Source organism: Aquarana catesbeiana, linkage group LG03, assembly GCF_042186555.1.
Source record: "Aquarana catesbeiana isolate 2022-GZ linkage group LG03, ASM4218655v1, whole genome shotgun sequence".
Lineage (NCBI taxonomy): Eukaryota > Metazoa > Chordata > Amphibia > Anura > Ranidae > Aquarana > Aquarana catesbeiana.
Genome location: NC_133326.1, coordinates 537602682 through 537625682, shown reverse-complemented (window position 1 = coordinate 537625682; position 23001 = coordinate 537602682). Strand labels below are relative to the sequence as shown.

Sequence of the window (23001 nt, the reverse complement as noted above, 5' to 3'; positions counted from 1 at the left end):
TGCCTGCTCAATCTAAATGACACTCTCCGTCCACGCCAAAAACACACTACATGGGGCCGATGTGCAGGCAGCCTTACATAGTGTGGGGCATGGATTTAGTCCCCCTAAACAATGATTGGCAAAAGGCACCCTGCCTTTGGCCAATTATGGCTCTCTTAGCTGATGGCGCTGGGATTGGCCAAAGCATGCAGGTCATGGTGCATGCTTTGGCCAATCATCATACAGCAATGCACTGCGCTCCCATAGTGCATTATGGGCCGTTACACGCCACTAGAATTTGGAGCGAACGGCCCATAATGTTCTTTTTCGATGAACGGGCAAACAGCCTATGTTCGAGTCGAACTCATGTTCGACCCAAACAGAAAGCTTATCTCTATTTCTGAGTGAGTTCTTTTACAGACTGCTGGTAAAACTTGTAGTTCCAAGGAGGTGAATCTACTTCTTCACAAGCATCATACAGCTGAACTTTGGGGCCTTTTCTTTTTCCCTGCGCTGTAAGGTCAGTACTGTACTACACTCACATACAAGGAGGAATCTACAAGTGCTATATTTCTTCAGTTTAAGCAGTTATCAACATACCATTTATTCTACAGTCAATTCTTCTTCTTTGCTTTGTGGATTACAAATACTGCACTTTAAACATCAGGCTAGCTGAAGATATCCGGAGTTAAAAGGACTTTTATCATCTTCCTCTTTTGTCAAGTATTGTTGCTGTACTTATAGGTTGAACTCTGAATTACAGCCTAGGGGGAGCCATTGAGTACGTTAGACATTACACTGTATTCTTGATTGTAAGGAATATTATATTGCAATTTGTGTGTGTGTTGAGGCCTCAGTGGAAAGGTGTTTATTATATGTTTCAAAGATTTTGAATACTTATCCCACTGTACACCTGTTTACATATACTCTCAGAAGTGACTATAAGGTTAACAGTTTCTTATATTTGAATTAAGAGATACCAACTGTCAATTATTGGTTTGTGTTTATTCATACTGTTTATTGTGTTCCATTATTCACTCTAGTAAACCTTCTGAGTGGTTCAGTGACATTGTGCGAGTTTCTCATTACTAACATCCTATTGCAGAATGGAACCCAAGGTGTCACAGGTAAGAGAGGATCTGCACAGTCGGGGTAGCCAGTGGGGTATAGAGTCAATCAGCAGCCCTCATGGGGGTACTGCTACACATGTGCCATTAATACATGTAGGCAAAGGCAGGGAGATTGTGCCCACTAACTGGGATATCCAAACTGGAAGTTTGAAAAAATTGTATTATGTCTGGGGTAAAGGGAGGGAAGTCAAGTCACAGTGGAAATGCATCACATGTCACATGCATTCCACCTCAAATGCTGCACATTCGTCTTTAGTGGCATCTTCTGTGTGTTCCTCCTTCTTGGTGCTGCCATTTTCCTGCTGTGCCCCATTTTCTGGTGATTTTTTGGAAGTTCTCTTCTTAACCATAAATATATACCAAATCAATAAGATGAGGGATGGGGCTCTGATCCCAGCTCTGAGACCATGAAAGGTATTTCTGTGGAGGGGAATAAACAGGGTTAAATAAGATCTCCAAACAAGTAAAAACAGAATTACAAAACATAAGTATGGGGAATATTTGCTTGCTAGTATAGATTGAACATATATGTGCAGTAGCCAGGCATCATCTGTCAGTGGGCTTCCCCACTGACAGATGAATATAAAGAAAAGAATGCCGGCAATTGAAAAATATTTAAAAAAAAAAAAAAGGTGTGGGGTCTCTCCAGTCCATACCAGGCCCTGCAGCCCGGCAGGTCAGGAAGGGGGGGGGTGGGCGAGCGAGCGTCCCCCCAGGCCAAATGCCCTTAACATGGGGGGTGGGGTGCTTTGGGTCGGGGGGGCTCTGCCCCCCCCCGCCCCAAAGCACCTTGTACCCATGTTGATGGGGACAAGGGCGTCATCCCCACAACTGTGGACGGTGGTTGTGGGGGTCTGCGGGCGGGGCCTTATCAGAATCTGGAAGCCCCTTTAACAAAGAAACAAAGACAACCAGGTGAAAAAAGGGGGAGAAACAATTAAGTAAAAAAATTAGAAAACAATAGTGTAAAGTGAAATTAAAGTGAAAAGTAAACACAGAACATGACTGATAAGGTTGGAAATAATAGGTTGGAGTTCTACTTAAGTTGTTTTTCATTTTATGTATAATATGTGCGTGTCAGTTGTAAGACGTAGCTTAAGTCTTTCCAGATGTGTCCAGCGTCATGTATGTTGAAATATACTGCTTGTTACCTTATATGGAAATTTGCTCAAACTGATGCTTGTGTAACCAAGCCTTATAAAAAGCCCCAATAAAGAGCCGACAGGTTCAGTTGATAGTACGGGACCTTTAAGGCTCGGATCTGATATACAGAAATCTATATTCTGTGTCTTATTTCTTTGATAGCTAAATTTGGCAAAGCAATATAAACTAGAAGCAGTTAAGTTGAAAACTGCACTTAACATTTCTGGCGCCCGGAAGTAGGGACACACCGATGACACTTCAAGAGGTGGATGAATTGGACTGACGGAACAAAAGGTCAGGCATTCCGGGAACCACAGATTGAAAAACCTGCGCAGGTAAGAAAAAGCTTTATTTTTCTTATATTCTGTGCTCCCCTGATTTGTGCCTATCCGTTCTGTCAGTTACGGTTCTCCTGGTTTTAAAACACCAGCCTCTGTAGTGGTGAGTCTAGAATTACTGCATATTGTGGTTTATATTGCTGGAATTATTTGTTGTTTGTTTTCTGTCTGTCTTGTTGAGAAAGTGAATGAGCCTTGCCTAGGTTGGTATGAATTGAAAGAATATCATCCCAATGAGCAGTAGAATGCGTCCTTAACCTCGCAAGAGGACTTTGGGGGTCTGCCGCTTAAGTTTGATATTCAATTTAATTCATAAACCATAGACGGGTTGAAAGTATAAGCCCTGTCTGCTCCATAAAGCAGGGATAAGAGTGTATGAGAGGGATTCCCAGATACAGGGGGAATGAGGTCTCCATAAGCCCGGAGATCTAGTCGGATACCTGGTCACTTAAAGGAATGCTTGTATATGTGTAGCTGCCATTCTGGTCATAATATTTGTGAGTTGGCTAGCATATAAAGTAATTCGATTTCAGAAATCTCATCCTGGAGAGGTTTTTAGTATTCTGGCACCCTAGGAGGAAGGCAACGAGGAACTAGTGTAGCTTTTTTAGTATTTAGTACTGTACACTAAGTGTCCCACACGCTACCTAGGCACGGACTGTCAGAATGGGCCAGCAGAACACGAAACCCCATCAGGGAATTGTGGTGCATTATACGGTGCCACAGATAATTAAGAACATCTATGGGAAAGATGAAGCATAGGACTTAAAGGATGTCCTTCGTAAATTTAAGGTGAAAGGAGCAGCGGGTTTAGACCTGGATGTATGGAGTGAAATAAAAAGGGACAGACAAGGAGAGGTGTTAGAGAAGCAATGGATGCGTCAGGTTCAATGCTTAATTAAGGTCTCAAATAGAGCAAAAGAAGAGGGGTGGAAATATAATTCAGATTGTGATGGTTGGGATATGAAAGACAGAAGAATAAAAAAAAAAAAAAAAAAAATGTTGAAATTTTAAATAATCTTAGTTCAGCCATCCCACCCCCATATACTGACATAGTACGTAAACTACACAAGATATATCCTGAAATTGAGGGTAGAGGATGGGTTTTGTATAGCAAAGCCAGCTGCTTTCTGTAGATTTTTTTTTTGTGACACAGTTAATGAATACACATGAAGCAACCTGGCAGGATGGGGAGGATTTATGCAGACATAAAATGACTCTGACCCTGTTTAACTAGTTTATGACTGACCTGCAGACGAGCTGAGGGGGGATGGCAATTTAGAGACAGGAGGTCAGACACATAGACTCAAGGGCTCCTTTTATTGCTAGATTAGAAGCTTTCTCTCAGGCAAAACAACAGGAGAGAGGGTCAATATCACTCATGAAACAAATGCCAGGACAGACTGTATCAGAATTTTACTTATCTATGGAAAGTATGATGGCAGATGAGGGATTGGACTTGGCTCTGCCAGTCACGATCTGAGCCTTCAATAGACAGTTTATGGAAGGATTAATTCCACAGATAAGTGAAAGACTGAAAGCCTGCATACCACCCTTAATTTGTTGCGATTTTTGGCAGAAAAAGGTTGCAAGGTTAATAAGAAAAAGTTGCAAGTGTGTCAGAAAAAGTTATCTTTTTGGGACATTGTATATCACAGGGTACAAGACATCTCACTGAGGAGAGGGTTCAAGTGATAAAGGGAATGTTACCCCCACGGAATTTCAAACAATTGCGTATGTTTTTAGGTATTGTGTCATATTGTAGACAATGGATACCACATGCTAGCGCTTTGATGCAGCCATTATACGATTGTTTGAAAATTGTACCGTATATGCTTACAGAAGTAGCTTATGAGTCGTTTGTCACTTTGAAAAGGTTGTTGATTTCTGCCCCGGCTATCGATATTCCAGATTACACCAAGATATTTTATTTGTACATTGCTGAAATCACTGGACACGCCACAGGTGTTTTGACACAGGCACATGTAAAACAAAGATCCGTTGCTTAATTTTCAGCAGCATTAGATCCAGTGTCCAGAGGTTCACCGTCCTGTGTACGGGCGATAGCAGCGGTGTCGATAATCCTAGATAAGTCATCAGAAATTGTTCTAGACAATCCAGTTGTAGTGCACACCACACATGACATACATGCAATCTTGTCTCAGGTACAGCCCAAACACATTTCAATGGCTAGGCAACTGAGGTTACAGTGTACTTTACTTTTACCTCCAAATGTTACTTTTCAGCGCTGTACAACTTTAAATTTGGCTACCTTTTTGCCTCTTCAGTCACCAGATTTGGCAAGGGGGAATAATAGTGCTAATAAGGAAGAAGAAGAGGAAGAAAAAAAAAAATTCTCGAGAACCTCTGATAAGAGAGGACATTCTAAAAACAATGGACTTTTTAGTTTTTTTGACTACTGATGAAATAATTTATCCATCAGATATGTTGCAGTTTTTATATATTATTTTTATGTGACAGGACATGTTTATTATATCAAGATGAGATATTTTTTACACATCATTTTTTACATTCATATATAGTGTATTTTCAGAGTTGAAAGGGTTAAACATCCCTACAATAGAGTCATTCTAGTTAGAAGGAACATCTGGTGATAATTAAGACAGAGTACATTTTTCTTAAAGGTACATGTTACAGATACACCAATCTTAAATGCTGAGCACACTTTGTACATAGATGGTAGTAGGTTTGCTGATGACAAGGGTAAATATCACACAGGGTATGCCGTAGTGACTGATACACAGGTGATTGACGCACAGCCCTTACCAGCCCACATGTCAGCACAAGAAGCAGAATTAAAAGCTTTAGAACAAGCCCTAGAATACTTAAAAGGACGAGAAGGGAATATTTACACTGACTCTGCCTACGCTTATGGTGTAGCGCACGATTATGGCCATATATGGAAGGCTAGAGGTTATCTGACAGCAGCAGGTACACCTGTAAAACATGGAGAAGGGATTAAGAGAGTTCTGAACAATCTTTAAAAGGTTAAACGAGTGGCAATCATGAAGATAGTGGCACACACGAGCGCAAAAACAATTGAGGCAAAAGGAAATGCATTTGCAGATTTGACTGCAAAACAGGCAGCTCTAGGGGAAGGAAGCCCTGAAACCTTAGCAGCGGTAGAGGTGAGTATCCCAGAACCAACATGGCAGCAGCTGAGTAAATTACAGGAGCAAGCAGGGGAGAGCGAGAAAGATAAGTGGGTCAGAATGGGAGCAGCACCAGACCTTGACAATGTATGGAGGGAAGGAGGTAAAGTATGCCTGCCTGCCTCTCTGTACCCAGCAATGGCAGCGGCAGTTCACCTACCCACACATGTCAGTTCCAATTCCATGTATAGGATTGTGAACCAAGGATGGCTCGCCCCTGGATTCAGTAGCACTGCAAGAAACTACTGTGCAGCCTGCCAAATCTGTCTCCTGAATAACCCAGGATAGAGAGTAAAAACCCCACGGAAACACCAGGTTCGGGCCCAATACCCCTTCCAGAGACTGCAAATTGACTACATACAAATGCCTAAGAGTGGCCCCTTTGAATTTGTCCTCGTGTGTATCGATTTATTCTCAGGTTGGCCCGAAAGTTATCCAGTAAAATCAGCTACAGCAAAAGTCACAGCCAAGAAACTGATTACTGAGTTAATACCTAGGTTTGGTCTTCCTGAAACTATAGAATCAGATAGGGGGACACACTTTACAGGAGAAATCATGCAGAATGTGATGACCATGTTAGGGGTTCAACAAAGTTTTCACACCCCTTATCATCCACAGAGTTCAGGATCAGTGGAAAAAGTAAATGGGACAATAAAGTTGAAAATACAAAAAGCTATGCAAGAGTTAAACAAACCCATATGAAATACTTTTTGGGAATGCACCTAGATTAGGTCTATACTTTCTACAGAGTATGCAATTGCAATGTGATAGTTTGACTGCATATGTGATACAATTACAACAACGTCTAACTAAGATCCACAAAAGTGTGTATTCTTCTCTTCCAGACCCTAACTCAATAGCAGGTACACATACACTGCTACCAGGAGATTATGTATATGTTAAGAAACACACCAGAAAGACATTGGAACCTAGATTTGAAGGTCCTTATCAAGTGCTTTTGACTACAGCCACGTCAGTGAAATTGGAAGGAAAAGCAGCCTGGATCCACGCATCACACTGCAAAAAGAGTCTTGAACCGAGAGAAACAGAATGAAGATTCTTCTATGATAATAATGCTTGAATGTTTTCAAATGTTTGTTTATACATGGACTCCGGGTATCAATGTAACAGTTCATGAAAATAGTACTGATCTTAGATGGGTAAATCAGGATAAGAGTATAACACAATATCATTACTACGAATGGTATTTTGTACTAGTAAGAAAATGGGAAGCACAACAGGAGGATATATACAATGGCAACATTATGGTTTCAATATAAAAATAGAAGACGCTCTACCCACCATCTTCGAATCCTCTGTATTAACTCCTATTCCTAGATCTTGCATAAATGTTTCGGTATCAACAGAAAACAAAAATCAAATTTAATGTAACTTTTCCCCAGCTACCAGAATAATGGTATCGCCGAGAATGGTATGATACAGTTCTGGGAGCTGCAGGAACTGGAATGGGAATAATGAATGGGATACAGATGGAAATGATACAAAATAAGTGGAAATGTGCAGGAAGTCACATAGCTGATAGTTTAATAATCACAAGCAAATGGTTACCTACAACATTCGAAACACAAATTAGCTAGGTACAATTAACTAAATATCTCAATATTATGGTTAATCACACAGCACTAGCTAGTCTGAAGTTGTGGAAAGAAAATCAGGAGTTTATAAACATTACTCAATGTGCTTTTTCTACACTATCTTATCACATTCAAATCGCACTTGGATGAACTATTTCAAGGGTTTGAATTTAGAAAGTATATGGTTTGAAGTACCAGGAAAAGAAGTTGAATGTGAGGAAAGATGGTGTGCTGGAAGGTTTGATGTATACAAAGTGGAGGAGGTCCAGGTAATGTGTAAGTTAATAGTGATGCCACTCCTGATAGGAAAGGATCTACCTGAATTTTGGTATCCTGAGATTTATGGACACTATGTAGATACACAAAACATGACTCATGATCTAAGTTTATGTGTTAAAACTAATAAGGGAATAGTCTGTGGAAGAAGTTCTCCAGTCTATGAACTTTGCTTATTGAAACATCAATCTAACATATGTAAGTTTCAGAGATTACCAGCAGGTGTAGGAAACAGATTTATGGAGATAGGAACACAACATATTTGTTTAGTCACAAATGATCAGGAAACTATGGAAAGTTTAAATAAAACGGCCCCTTTTTCAGGATGCGTAAAGAATGTTAAAATGCTTAAATGACAAAATGACACTTTCCTTTTTGAACCAGATGCACATAGAATATTTAATCTAGAATGGACGGTAGATAATCTTACTGATACTACTCCTTTTATAATATCATTAGAGCTCTTACAGCAAATCTTAAATGAGTCCGAAATACTTAGAAAACACATAGAGACACAAGAACATACCCTTCAAAATAATCTAATATCTGCGGTTATAGATAAAGGGAAATTAATACATTTATCCTCACAAATAAGAGATGAAACAACACATCATTGGTATGATGTATTTGCTGGATGGTCACCCACTGCTACGGCAATTTTTAATTGGATGCTCAATCCGATACTTATTCTAATTTTAGTTTTTGTACTGCTTACTGTGATAAACTGTTGATTATATAGGAAGATTAAGGTATGAACAGATAGAATGGAAAGAGAAAGGTATTAGGAACTCTAATGACAAAAAGGGTAACTTGACATCACCCCTTTTCTATTCTCTTTGCTTATAAGATGCAGGTATGGATTTGAGGGATGAGGGTAAATAAAGAAGACTTATCCTCCTCTGACAACCCGCGGTCAGGGATAGTACTCTTTGAAGTATCGGCTGTTCACTTGTTTGCAAGGACCCAGAATCGTGGAGGGGATGATGTCAAAGGGGGAAATTGATAAGGTTGGAAATAATAGGTTGGAGTTCTACTTAAGTTGTTTTTCATTTTATGTATAATATGTGCGTGTCAGTTGTAAGACGTAGCTTAAGTCTTTCCAGATGTGTCCAGCGTCATGTATGTTGAAATATACTGCTTGTTACCTTATATGGAAATTTGCTCAAACTGATGCTTGTGTAACCAAGCCTTATAAAAAGCCCCAATAAAGAGCCGACAGGTTCAGTTGATAGTACGGGACCTTTAAGGCTCGGATCTGATATACAGAAATCTATATTCTGTGTCTTATTTCTTTGATAGCTAAATTTGGCAAAGCAATATAAACTAGAAGCAGTTAAGTTGAAAACTGCACTTAACAATGACAATCACCCCACACCAGGGGCAAGTAGCAGTGAAGGGAGGGGTAGTGTATGAAAGGTGTCTGACATGGATGACAATATGTAATGGCAGGGTATTGAGTTAACTAATATGTGATCACAGCCCAGGCCGGCACTTTGCGCGCGCGCGCGCGGGGGGGGGGGGGGCAAAAAAGCACGGAAATAAAACCCCTCCCGATTCCCAGCTCCCGCAAAAATAAAGCCCCGGCCGGCCTGCTGTGTTGTGACACTTGCTAGTACTACAGGCAGTCTTTGGGCGTACTTGGCCAGGGAGGGGAGCGATTGGAGCCCCCATAATACGGCCACTGACTAGACAGACCGGGTACACATGAGCTAACTGGTGGAGCCACCCTCCTCTGCACCTACTCCCCAGCTCGGAGCATGGTTTGTGACGAGAGAGAGAGAGAGAGAGAGAGAGAGAGAGAGAGAATTAATGGATTCCCCAGACAGCAGCCAGGATAACAGGTACATCATGTGTGTGTGCCAAGCATCCAAATATAGTAGTGGCAGTGCTCAATAATATGGATTAAAAGAATATGCAGCAGATCTTATTGTAATAAAGTGATTTGTGCAATAAGCTCATTAACCACTTGCCTACCAGGCAGTGCCATCTTAAGAGCATTATAGGCCCCCTGACAATACAGTACATTGCGGCCCTGTCTACACAATCATGCATGAGAATAAAAATGCAAATTATCAATAAGGCTATATTTATTGGTACTTCCAACACCTGGATTGAGCCAAGATGTTAGTTTTGGAAGTTTGCACATTTTCTCTTTCTCCTCTGCAGCCCTTTTCCTCTTCTGTGCTCCACTCAAAACATTACGTTTCATTTCTGCTCTAAAGGTTATTTTCACCAACACATAATAAAGTTTCTTTTTCCTCACCTTTCTTACACTTCCTCAAACTAGTGGCAACTCTAAGATTGATATATAAGGGGGACACATAAGATATTACAGTCAAAACTTGGGGGGGCCCGGGCACTAATAACTAAAAAAAACTAAATAAATATATAAATGTACACACTCTAGTGCTGCTGGTGCTGCCTGGAGGGTATTAATGCTGGCGTGGGTACTGCTGGTGCTGGTGGGTATTAATGCTGGCATGTGTACTGCTGCCTGGCTCCTCTGAGACGTGGAAGTGTGACAGGAAGCATGGGGCTGCAGTAGAGAGCAGACCCGATGCTTCCTGTATCTGTCACAGGCAGAGTGCATTTCATATCATTCCGCCTGTGAAGAGCTGGAACTACACAGAAAGAAAGCATCGGCTCCGTTTTTAACAGTGACAGCTGACTCACACTGTACACTGCCCGTCGCTAACTGATATCGGGACTGATCGTGCGGCACTCTGTCTCTGTGAGGGAGCCGCACCGCACAGCACTGGCACAATGCGGCAGCGAACTTTGTGACATCTGAATGATGCTTGTCTGGGGTCGCTGGGCAGGTGGGGCCACCTAGGCAAGTGGGGCCCCTGGGCAACTGCCCAGCGTGCCCATGCGAAAAGACGGCCCTGCTACCAGGCACTTACACCATCTTCCTGCCCAAGCCATTTTTCAGCTTTCAGCACTGTCGCACTTTGAATGACAATTGCGCGGTTGTGCTACACTGTACCCAAACAATTTTTTTTATAATTTTCTTCACACAAATAGAGCTTTCTTTTGGTGGTATTTAATCACTGCAAAAAATGTTTTTTACTTTTTTTTTGTCAGTAAATTTTGTAACTAAGTAATTTTTCGCCTTCACTGATGTGCGCGGATGAGGCGGCAGTGATGGGCACTGATAGGCTGAACTGGTGGGCATTGATGAGGTGGCACTTATGGGCATTGATGAGGCGGCACTTATGGGCACTGATTAGGTGGCACTGATGAGGAGGCACAAATATGCTGCACTTACTGTATGGGCACTAATAGGTGGCACTGATGAGTACTGTTAGGTGGCACTGATGGGCACTAATAGGCAGCACTGGTGGGCACTGATAGGAGGCACGGATAGGCAGTACTGATGGGCACTGATGGGCGACACTGATGGGCATTACAGATGGGCATTGATTGACAGCAGTGATGGGCATTGATGGGCCGCACTGATAGGCGGCACTGATTGCCAGCACTGACTGGCATTGCTAATGGGCAATGATTGGTGGCACTGGTGGGCACTGATTGCTGCCACTGGTGGGCACTGATAGCTGCTATTGGTGGGCACTGATTTGTGACACTATATTGCACTATTGTAATCAGGGAACTGATGATCAGTGCCCTGATTACATTCTTGGCTGTCCCCTGTGAGGAGATGCCGCTGATCGGCTCTCCTCTCCTCACACTCTGTCAGTGTGAGGCGAGGAGCGCAGATCACCGGCACTTCCTTGTTTACATGTGACCGGCTGTGATTGGACACAGCCGATCACATGGTTAAGGAGCCGCGGACGTGGCTCTTTACAGAGATCTGGGTCGCGCCGTGTCCTTGCAAACTTTGCAGTACATGAAATTTCACTGAATGTGGACTGTTTAATGAGCAGGAGCGGAGTGACCCATCGGGCACTCGGTCACTGTCCGAGGGCCGGGGGCCATTAGGGGGCCCCATTAGAGGCTCTGCAAGACTGCAACACGGTTTAGCACGGGCAGCGGCTGTAATAAGACCTCTCACGGCACGCTGCTCCCCGCCAACCCCTTCTTCCCTCCCATCCAGCCCAGGTGCTTGTACATGACATCACGAGGAGGAGGGAGTAGTGCGCCATGTAAGGCCTTATTATTACAGGCATCAGGGGAGGCTGTGTACTTTTTATTTTTACAGGACTCTGGAGACACCAGGGCCGCCACCATCTGGGGGGGAGGGGCAGCCAGTACAGATGTAAGGGGCCTGGGCCCTAACAGGATCGCAGGAGGCCACATGATACTCTCCTGGTTCCCCTCCCCCACAGTGTCCCCCTGTGTCCTCATCCCCACACTGTGTCCCCCCCCCCAGCGTCCCCGTGTCCCCTGTCCGCATTGCATCCCTCCCTGTCCTCATCGCACTGCGGCCCTCGCTGTCTGTCCCCAGCATCCCTCATCACACTGCGTCCCTCTGTCTGTCCCCAGTATCCCTCCTGCATCCCTCTCTGTCCTCATCGCCTGCGTCCCACTCTGTTCCCGGCATCCCTCTCTGTCCTCATCGCACTGTGTCCCTCTGTCTGTCCCCAGTGTCGCTCTCTGTCCCTACTGCGTCCCTCTGCGTCCCTCTAGTGTCCCTCTCTGTCCTCATTGCACTGCGTCCATCTCTGTCTGTCCCCAGTGTCCCTCTCTGTCCTCATCGCACTGCGTCTCTCTCTGTCCTCATCGCACTGCGTCCCTCTCTGTCTGTCCCCAGCGTAACTCTCTCTCCCTACTGCATCCCACTCTGTCCCCAGCGTCCCTCTCTGTCCTCATCGCACTGCGTCGCTCTGTCTGTCCCCAGCGTCCCTCTCTGTCCCTACTACGTCCCACTCTGTCCCCGGCATCCCTCTCTATCCTCATCGCACTGCGTCCCTCTGTCTGTCCCTAGTGTCCCTCTCTGTCCCTACTGCTTCCCTCTCTGATCCTAGTGTCCCTCTCTGTCTTTCCCTAGCGTCCCTCTCTGTCCTCATCGCACTGCGTCCTTCTCTGTCTGTCCCCAGCGTCCCTCTCTATCCTCATCGCACTGCGTCCTTCTGTCTGTCCCCAGCGTCCCTCTCTGTCTGTCCCCAGCGTCCCTCTCTGTCCCTACTGCCTCCCTCTCTGTCTCTACTGCGTCCCACTCTGTCCCCGGCGTCCCTCTTTGTCCTCAACGCACTGCGTCCCTCTGTCTGTCCTCAGTGTCCCTCTCTGTCCCTACTGCGTCCCTCTCTGTCTGTCCTCATCACACTGAGTCCCTCTGTCTGTCCCCAGTGTCCCTCTCTGTCCCTACTGCATCCCTCTCTGTTCCTAGTGTCCCTCTCTGTCCTCATCACACTGCGTCCCGCTCCATCTGTCCCCAGCGTCCCTCTCTGTCCTCATCGCACTGCGTCCCTCTGTCTGTCCCCAGCGTCCCTCTCTCTCTCCTCATCGCACTGCGTCCCTCTCTGTCTGTCCCCGGCGTCCCTCTCTGTCCTCATCGCACTGTGTCCCTCTGTCTGTCCCCAGCGTCCCTCTCTGTCCCTACTGCATCCCACTTTGTCCCCGGCGTCCCTCTCCTACCCCGCACAGTGCGGATAGCCGCGTGGATTGGTGCAATGAAGTCACGGTGAAGGACGCCTCTAATGCTGAGTCCCCACATGACGCTAATGCTCTCGCAAGCCTCTCCCGCCCTGGGGGGAGGGAGGGGATCGCGAAGGATGGAGCAGCATCGCAGCTCCCGGGACAGAAATACTAGACATAATCTATATACTTAGGCTATTCTCAGTAATATTAAAATACACTCCTATATCTTGTACAGCACTACATTTGCTGTATTTAGTTGGACCACCCTTATATTGTAGTTATACTGTACACACTGCCCCCTCCTGCGCACATTACACCCTTCTCTGTACACACCGCCCCCTCCTGCACACAGTACGCCCCTCTCTGTACACACTGCCCCCTCCTGCGCACAGTACACCCTTCTCTGTACACACCGCCCCCTCCTGCGCACAGTACACCCTTCTCTGTACACACCGCCCCCTCCTGCACACAGTACGCCCCTCTCTGTACACACTGCCCCCTCCTGCACACAGTACGCCCCTCTCTGTACACACTGCCCCCTCCTGCGCACAGTACACACTTCTCTGCACACTGCCCCCTCCTGCACACAGTACGCCCCTATCTGTACACACCGCCCCCTTCTGCGCACATTATGTGCCTATCTGTACACACCGCCCCCTCCTGCTCACAATACGCCCCTCTCTGTACACACCGCTCCCTCCTGCGCACAGTGCACCCCTCTCTGTACATACCGCACCCTCCTGCGCACAGTACGCCCCTCTCTGTGCACACCACACACTCGTGCGCACAGTACGCCCCTCTCTGTACACACCGCCCCCTCCTGCGCACAGTACGCCCCTCTCTGTACACACCGCCCCCTCCTGCGCACAGTACGCCCCTCTCTGTACACACCGCACCCTCCTGCGCACAGTGCGCCCCATCTGTACACACTGCACCGCCCCCTCCTGCGCACAGTGCGCCCCTATCTGTACACACTGCACTGCCCCCTCCTGCGCACAGTGTGCCCCTCTCTGTACACACCGCCCCCCTCCTGTGCACAGTGTGCCCCTATCTGTACACATCACCCCCTTCTGCACACAGTACGCCCCTCTCTGTACACACCGCCCCCTCCTGTGCACAGTATGCCCCTCTCTGTACACACCGCCCCCTCCTGCGCACAGTACACCCCTCTCTGTACACACCGCCCCCTCCTGCGCACACTATGCCCCTCTCTGTACAAACTGCACCCTCCTGCGCACAGTGCGCCCCTATCTGTACACACCTCACCGCCCCCCTCCTGCGCACAGCTCGCCCCTCTCTGTACACATCGCCCCCTCCTGCGCACAGTACGCCCCTCTCTGTACACACCACCCCCTCCTGCGCACAGTGCACCCCTATCTGTACAAACTGCACTGCCCCCTCCTGCGCACAGCGCGTCCCTATATGCACACACTGCACCGCCCCTCTCTGTACACACCGCCCCCTCCTGCGCACAGTGCGCCCCATCTGTACACCTTGCACCGCCCCCTCCTGCACACAGTATGCCCCTCTCTGTACACACTGCCCCCTCCTGCGCACAGTACACCCTTCTCTGTACACCCCACCCCCTCCTGCGCACAGTGCACCCCTATCTGTACACACTGCACTGCCCCCTCCTGCGCACAGTACGCCCCTCTCTGTACACACCACCCCCTCCTGTGCACAGTGCACCCCTATCTGTACAAACTGCACTGCCCCCTCCTGCGCACAGCGCGTCCCTATATGCACACACTGCACCGCCCCTCTCTGTACACACCGCCCCCTCCTGCGCACAGTGCGCCCCATCTGTACACCTTGCACCGCCCCCTCCTGCACACAGTATGCCCCTCTCTGTACACACTGCCCCCTCCTGTGCACAGTACACCCTTCTCTGTACACACCACCCCCTCCTGCGCACAGTGCACCCCTATCTGTACACACTGCACTGCCCCCTCCTGCGCACAGTACACCCTTCTCTGTACACACCGCTCCCTCCTGCAGACAGTATGCCCCTATCTGTACACACTGCCCCCTCCTGCGCACAGTACACCCTTCTCTGTACACACCACCCCCTCCTGCGCACAGTGCACCCCTATCTGTACACACTGCACTGCCCCCTCCTGCGCACAGTACACCCTTCTCTGTACACACCGCCCCCTCCTGCTGACAGTACGCCCCTATCTGTACACACCGCCCCCTCCTGTGCATAGTATGCTCCTATCAGTACACACCACCCCCTCCTGCGCACAGTGCACCCCTATCTGTACACACCGCCCCCTCCTGCCAACAGTATACCCCTCTCTGTACACCCCGCCCCCTTCTGCGCACAGTACGCCCCTCTCTGTACACACCACACCCTCCTGCGCACAGTACGCCCCTCTCTGTACACACCGCCCCCTCCTGCGCACAGTATGCCCCTCTCTGTACAAACCGTCCCCTCCTGCACACAGTGCACCCCTATCTGTACACACCGCACTGCCCCCTACTGCGCACAGTGTGCCCCTCTCTGTACACACCACCGACTCCTGCGCACAGTACGCCCCTCTCTGTACACACCACCCCCTCCTGCGCACAATGCACCCCTATTTGTACACACTGCACTGCCCCCTCCTGCGCACAGTGTGCCCCTCTGTACACCTTGCACTGACCCTCCTGCGCACAGTACGCCCCTCTCTGTACACACTGCCCCCTCCTGCGCACAGTACGCCCCTCTCTGTACACACCGCCCCCTCCTGTGCACAGTACACCCTTCTCTGTACACACTGCCCCTTCCTGCACACAGTATGCCCCTCTCTGTAAACACCGCCCCCTTCTGCGCCCCTTTCTGTACACACTGCTCCCTCCTGCGCACAGTATGCCTCTCTGCACACATTTCCCCTCCTGCGCACAGTAAGCCCCTCTCTGTACACACTGCCCCTCCTGTGCACAGTATGCCCATCTCTGTTCACACCGCCCCCTCCTGCACACAATACGTTCCTCTCTGTACACACTGTCCCCTCCTGTACACAGTGTGCCCCTATCTGTACACACCTCCATCTTTTGCACACATGACCCCATTCCCTGTACACACCGCCCCCTCCAACCCACATTACGCTTGTCCCTTTACACATTGTGCCATTCTGCACACATTACCCCCTTTGTACACAATGCACCCTCCTGCACAAATTACCCTCTGTACCGATTGGCCCCCATCCCCCTCCACATTACACCCCTTTTGCACACAATGCCCCCAATCCCGCTCCATAATACTCTTCTTTCTTTTGCACACTGTCCCTGGAGTCTCTGCTGACCTGTCCAGCTGCAGCTTGCCGGAGTACACACCAGGGGAATCAAGTCCAGCAAGAAGATCTGTTTGGCTGTAGCACACTAGCCCTGAATGGAGGCTTCCTAACAGTGATCTTTTGCATACCTGGGGCAGTTCACAGTTAAAGAGGGAGTGATCTGGATTCTGGAGCGACTGTGCCGGTCCAGTATAGAGTCACTGTACTGGACTTTCAGCTGCCACCCATGTAACATTCAGGAGTGCAGGAAAACATTGTAATTGCGGGACTGTCCTGCAGAAACCGGGACGGTTGGGCGGTATGCATCAGTCCCAGCTATCCCCTGTGGACAAATGCTCTCCTGGAACCACAGGAACTCTTTTGTTCTTAGTGTCTTCCATCTCTTGTACTTCCTGGCCAGTAAACATGGCATTCCTGGTCCTCCAGGGCCTCCAAAAATGTTACAGGTAGTCAGGAAATTAGATGTGTACTTTATGCACCTGGAACACCTAAAAGTGCTTGTTGGATTTTGGCCACTCTATGCATCCAAGCTGTGAAAAAGGTCTCACTGATGAGGGATCTCCATACTTGGGAGGCATAGCAGAATGTGTTTTGGGGTGTAATTCTAAGTATTAGACATGTGCAATTTATTCCGGTCCGAATACAAATTCAGACAAAATTTTGGTTATTCGGAGATTTGGATGTATCCGAATCTCCGAATGAAATAGTAACGAATAGTAATGAATTTAGTTGAAATCCATTAAAATTCAATTCCAACTTTTGAGAACAATTAGAATTTGGATCGGTCGAAAAACGATCAACCAATTCAAATTCTGTGTGAAGAAATGGCTGTTTGTTATAGATATGTGCATTTCGTTTCATTCCGAATCGAAATTCGGACAAATTTTTCATTATTCGGAAATTCGTATACATCCGAATTTCGAAATTACAAAAGTAACGAATTTAAATGAATTCCGAAATAACAATTCAAATTGAAAAAAAGCGAACGAAATTCTAATCGAATCGAATTTGAAAACAAATTCGAAAAAATAGAAATCGATTTTCTAAAAAATACAATAAAATAGAATATAAAACAAAAAAGCAATAGAATAAAAATAAAAGAATAGTAAAGAATAGAATAGAATGTAATAAAATAGAACATGACCATCTTCCGAAATTTGAAATTTGAATTCCGCATAGTATAAATTCCGATTCGAGAACAGATTGGAATATAATTCAAAACAATGGAAACTAAAATAGAAAAGAATAGAAAAACAATAGAACAGAGTAGAATATATGTTTTTCTAGTTTATTCTTTTCTAATATTTTCTATTCTTTTCTATTTGAATTTGAATTCATTCTATACGAAATTCGAATTTCTTATAGAATGAAATCGAATTTGAATAGAAAAGATTAGAATAGATTAGTTTTGAATTCGAAAAATTTTTGACTGAATTCGAAAAAAGTAGATGAAATTTGATCAAATTTGATCAAATTCGAAAAAAATCTACCGGAATACAAAAAACTATCAAATTCGAAAAAATTCTACCAAATTCGAAAAAGTAAACTATATATAGCCATTTTCCAAAATTCGAATTTCGTATAGAATGCAATCGAATTAGAATAGAAAAGATTAGAATAGAATAGAAAATAATAGAAAAGAATAAACTAGAAAAACAATAGAACAGAATAGAATAAAATATAATATATATTATATTTTATTCTATTTTGTTTTATTGTTTTTCTAGTCTATTCTTTTCTATTATTTTCTATTCAAATCTTTTCTATTCAAATTCAAATTCATTCTATACGAAATTTGAACTTCTAAAGCCATCTTCTGAAATTCGAATTTCGTATAGAATGAATTTGAATTTGAATATAAAAGATTACAATAGAATAGAAAAGAAAATAATAGAAAAGAATAGCATAGAAAAACAATAGAACAGACTAAAAAAAAAAAATTATATATAAATATTTTTTTTATTCTATTTTCTATTCTTTTCTAATCTTTTCTATTCAAATTCATTCTATACGAAATTCGAATTTTGGAAGATGGCTTCCGAAATTCGAATTTCGTATAGAATTATTTCGAATTTGAATAGAAAATATTAGAATAAAAAATAATAGAAAAGAATAGCATAGAAAAAATATTATATACACATATATATATATATATATATATATATATATATATATATATATATATATATATATATATATATATTTATATAAAACATCTTCCGAAATTCGAATTTCGTATAGAGTAAAATCAAATTGGACTAGAAAAGATTAGAATATAATAGAAAATAATAGAAAAGAATAGCATAGAAAAATAATAGAACAGAATATAATAAAATATATTATATATTATATTTTTTCTATTCCGTTCTATTGTTTTTCTATGCTATTCTTTTCTATTCTTTTCTATTCTATTCTAATCTTTTCTATTCAAATTTTAGAAATTTCAGAAATTCTGAAATTCTAATTTCGTATAGAATGAATTCAAATTAGAGTAGAAAAGAATAGAAAAGAATAAAATAGAAAAACAATAGAACAGAATAGAATAAAATATAATATATATATCATATTTTAATCTATTCTGTTCTATTGTTTTTCTAGTCTATTCTGTTCTATTGTTTTTCTAGTCTATTCTTTTCTATTATTTTCTATTCTATTCTAATTCATTCTATATGAAATTCTAATTTGGGAAAATAGTTATATATATATATATATATATATATATGTATATGTATGTATAATATTTTCTTCTGTTCTGTGCTATTGTTTTCTATGCTATTCTTTTCTAGCATTTTCGGTTCTATTCTAATCTTTTCTATTCAATTCGATTTCATTCTATACGAATTTCGGAAAATGCTTATATATAGTTTACTTTTTCAAATTCGGTCGAATTTTTTCGAATGCGGTACAATTATTTTGAATGTGATGGTTTTTTCGAATGCGGTAGATTTTTTTGAATGCGGTCGAATTTTTTTTAATTCGAATACGATACAAAACGAATCCCGAAAACGAATGTAACGAATGCAAGGAATTTAACCAATTCCAGATTCCGATAAGCTCTTCACCCAAAGACCCCGACAACCACAGCCCAGGGTTGTCGGGAAGAGGCCCTTGTCCCCATCAACATGGGGACAAGGTGCTTTTGGGTGGGGGGGCACAGATCCCCCCGCCTCAAAGCACCCAACCCCCACATGTTGAGGGCATGTGGCCTGGTATGGGTCAAGAGGGGGGGGGCGCTCGCTCGCCCCCCCCCTTTCCTGACCTGCCAGGCTGCATGCTCGGATAAGGGTCTGGTATAGATTTTGGGGGGGTCCCCATGCCGTTTTTTAAAAAAAATTGGCGTGGGGTTCCCCTTAAAATCCATACCAGACCCGAGGGGCCTGGTATGGACTGGGGGGACCCTACACCATTTTTAAAAACATTTTTCTATTGCCGGCATTCTTTTTCATTATACTCATCTGTCAGTGGGGAAGCCCCACTTTTCCATTCTGCACATGTCTACTAAGTATGCCTATGTTTAACTTGTTAAAATGACGACTTTGTGAAAAAACACAATTTATTTAATGTCTTAATTTACTACTGTCTACTTTCCAAAAAAGGGTAGTACTGTCCTGGCATTTTAGGGCCTCATGAAATGAGGCAGTCAGTACATCTGGATTGATCAATTTTTTTAAATATGTACAGTGGCTTGCGAAAGTATTCGGCCCCCTTGAACTTTTCAACCTTTTGCCACATTTCAGGCTTCAAACATAAAGATATAAAATTTTAATTTTTTGTGAAGAATCACCAACAAGTGGGACACAATTGTGAAGTGGAACGAAATCTATTGGATATTTTAAACTTTTTTTAGCAATTAAAAAACTGAAAAGTGGTGCGTGCAAAATTATTCGGCCCCTTTACTTTCAGTGCAGCAAACTCACTCCAGAAGTTCAGTGAGGATCTCTGAATGATCCAATGTTGTCCTAAATGACTGATGGTGATAAATAGAATCCACCTGTGTGTAATCAAGTCTCTGTATAAATGCACCTGCTCTGTGATAGTCTCAGGGTTCTGTTGAAAGCGCAGAGAGCATCATGAAGACCAAGGAACACAACAGGCAGGTCCGTAATACTGTTGTGGAGAAGTTTAAAGCCGGATTTGGATACAAAAAGATTTCCCAAGCTTTAAACATCCCAAGGAGCACTGTGCAAGCGAACTTTTTGAAATGGAAGGAGTATCGGACCACTGCAAATCTACCAAGACCTGGCTGTCCCTCTAAACTTTCAGCTCAGACAAGGAGAAGACTGATCAGAGATGCAGCCAAGAGGCCCATGATCACTCTGGATGAACTGCAGAGAACTACAGCTGAGGTGGGAGAGTCTGTCCACAGGACAACAATCAGTCGTACACTGCACAAATCTGGCCTTTATGGAAGAGTGGCAAGAAGAAAGCCATTTCTTAAAGATATCCATAAAAAGTCTCGTCTAAAGTTTGCCACAAGCCACCTGGGAGACACACTAAACATGTGGAAGAAGGTGCTCTGGTCCGATGAAACCAAAATCAAACTTTTTGGCCACAATGCAAAACGATATGTTTGGCGTAAAAGCAACACAGCTCATCACACTTAACACACCATCCCCACTGTCAAACATGGTCGTGGCAGTATCATGGTTTGGGCCTGCTTTTCTTCAGCAGGGACAGGGAAGATGGTTAAAATTGAGGGGAAGATGGATGCAGCCAAATACAGGACCATTTTGGATGAAAACCTGTTGGAGTCTGCAAAAGACCTGAAACTGGGACGGAGATTTATCTTCCAACAAGACAATGATCCCAAACATACAGCAAAATCTACAAAGGAATGGTTCACAAATAAAGGTATCCAGGTGTTAGAATGGGCAAGTCAAAGTCCAGACCTGAATCCAATCGAGAATCTGTGGAAAGAGCTGAAAACTGCTGTTCACAAACGCTCTCCATCCAACCTCACTGAGCTCGAGCTGTTTTGCAAGGAAGAATGGACAAGAATTTCAGTCTCTCGATGTGCAAAACTGATAGAGACCTACCCCAAGCGACTTGCAGCTGTAATCGCAGCAAAAGGTGGCTCTACAAAGTATTAACGCAAGGGGGCCGAATAATTTTGCACGTCCCACTTTTCATTTTTTTATTAGTTAAAAAAGTTTCAAAAATCCAAAAGATTTCGTTCCACTTCACAATTGTGTCCCACTTGTTGGTGATTCTTCACAAAAAATAAAAATTTTATATCTTTATGTTTGAAGCCTGAAATGTGGCAAAAGGTTGAAAAGTTCAAGGGGGCCGAATACTTTCGCAAGCCACTGTATACCATAATTTGTAGACTCTATAACTTTCACACAGACGATGTTTATCAAAGAAATGTAGCAGAATACATTTTCGCCTACATTTATGCAGAAAGATTAATTAACAGAAACGAAGAAAAACATTTTTTTTTCCAAATTTTCAGTCTTCTTTTGTTTATATAGCAAAAATAAAAAACCCAGTGGTGATGAAATATTATCAAAAGAAAGCTCTATCTGTTTTTTTAAAAAATGATAAAAATATCACAGTGCTGCCTTACACTCATCATTGGATCTCACCTTCTTATCCAGGCATGTGCTCAAACTCCGTGCTCCCTCCCACAGTCCCACAGCATTGCCATTGGAAGTCCCCTCCTTTACCCCCTACTCCCTGCATTACTCCCAGCACCTCCCTCTGAGTTTACAGGAGCCGCAACTACAAAGAAGGCATCGGGTATCAATGCGCGTTGACAGTATTGACTGTCAGCACGCATTGAGAACAACACTGGAAACAACATTGGGCGGTATACATGTTGATTTGTGGCAAAAAGCCTGGGATCCAGCAAAATTTTCTCGTGGACTATCAGTGTTTCACGGACCACTGGTTTGTGTCTGCTGTTCTAAACTGGTCTAATCCAAGTGCTACGGATAAATTGCTGGATGCTAACAAAGCTTAACAATTAGTGAATTTTGACTGGCCTGTTTAGCTCTTAAGTGATGGAAATCCTTTACATTGCGCCAGAACATTTACCACACTTAGCAACTGTTGAATAGAATTGCATGTCTTCAGCAAAGTTTCCATCAAGAAGGATGGAGATCATAAAACATTTTTTGGTTTAAAGAAGAGCATGCAGGTTCCATGAAAGAGCTCACCGGAAGGATTCGGTATCATACATCCGACAGGCCCCTTTTCCTCCACAGAACTTTGTCCCCCATTTTAGGCAGGTTTTGTCTAATAGGGCTCCAAAATAAATAGGAGCAGGAATTCCAGCTGTGATAGGGAGACAAAACAATACAGATTACCAAAGCTGACTTCTCAGCCTGATCTAGAAAACAACCAATCATCTCTTCAAGGAATCAACCATGGCATTCATACCCACCCAGTGTTCTCACCAGTAACATATAGACTCCTATCCCCAGTGACTTAAGCTCTGGACTCACTGACCTGTAGCAAAGAAATTGAGATAGGTCAGTGCATTGTATACGCTGTACATAAGGAGGAACGTGTGGGCACAGTTTACAGATGAGCTCTGAACAGAATAG

General features: G+C 44.2%; 1 protein-coding gene across 2 annotated transcripts in view; it reads right to left on the bottom strand.

The window, feature by feature from the left end:
- Positions 1–965: 965 nt before the first annotated feature.
- Positions 966–23001, bottom strand: part of LOC141132687 (solute carrier organic anion transporter family member 1C1-like) — a 243090-nt gene continuing 221054 nt past the window's right edge. For both annotated transcript variants that reach the window (XM_073621402.1, XM_073621405.1), the window contains 3 exons: positions 22839–22903; positions 22612–22729; positions 966–1529 (listed from right to left, as the gene is read on the bottom strand). In XM_073621402.1, coding sequence (XP_073477503.1) covers positions 1325–1529; positions 22612–22729; positions 22839–22903 — 388 coding nt within the window. In that variant the 3' untranslated portion in view covers positions 966–1324. The remainder of the gene's footprint in view (positions 1530–22611; positions 22730–22838; positions 22904–23001) is intronic.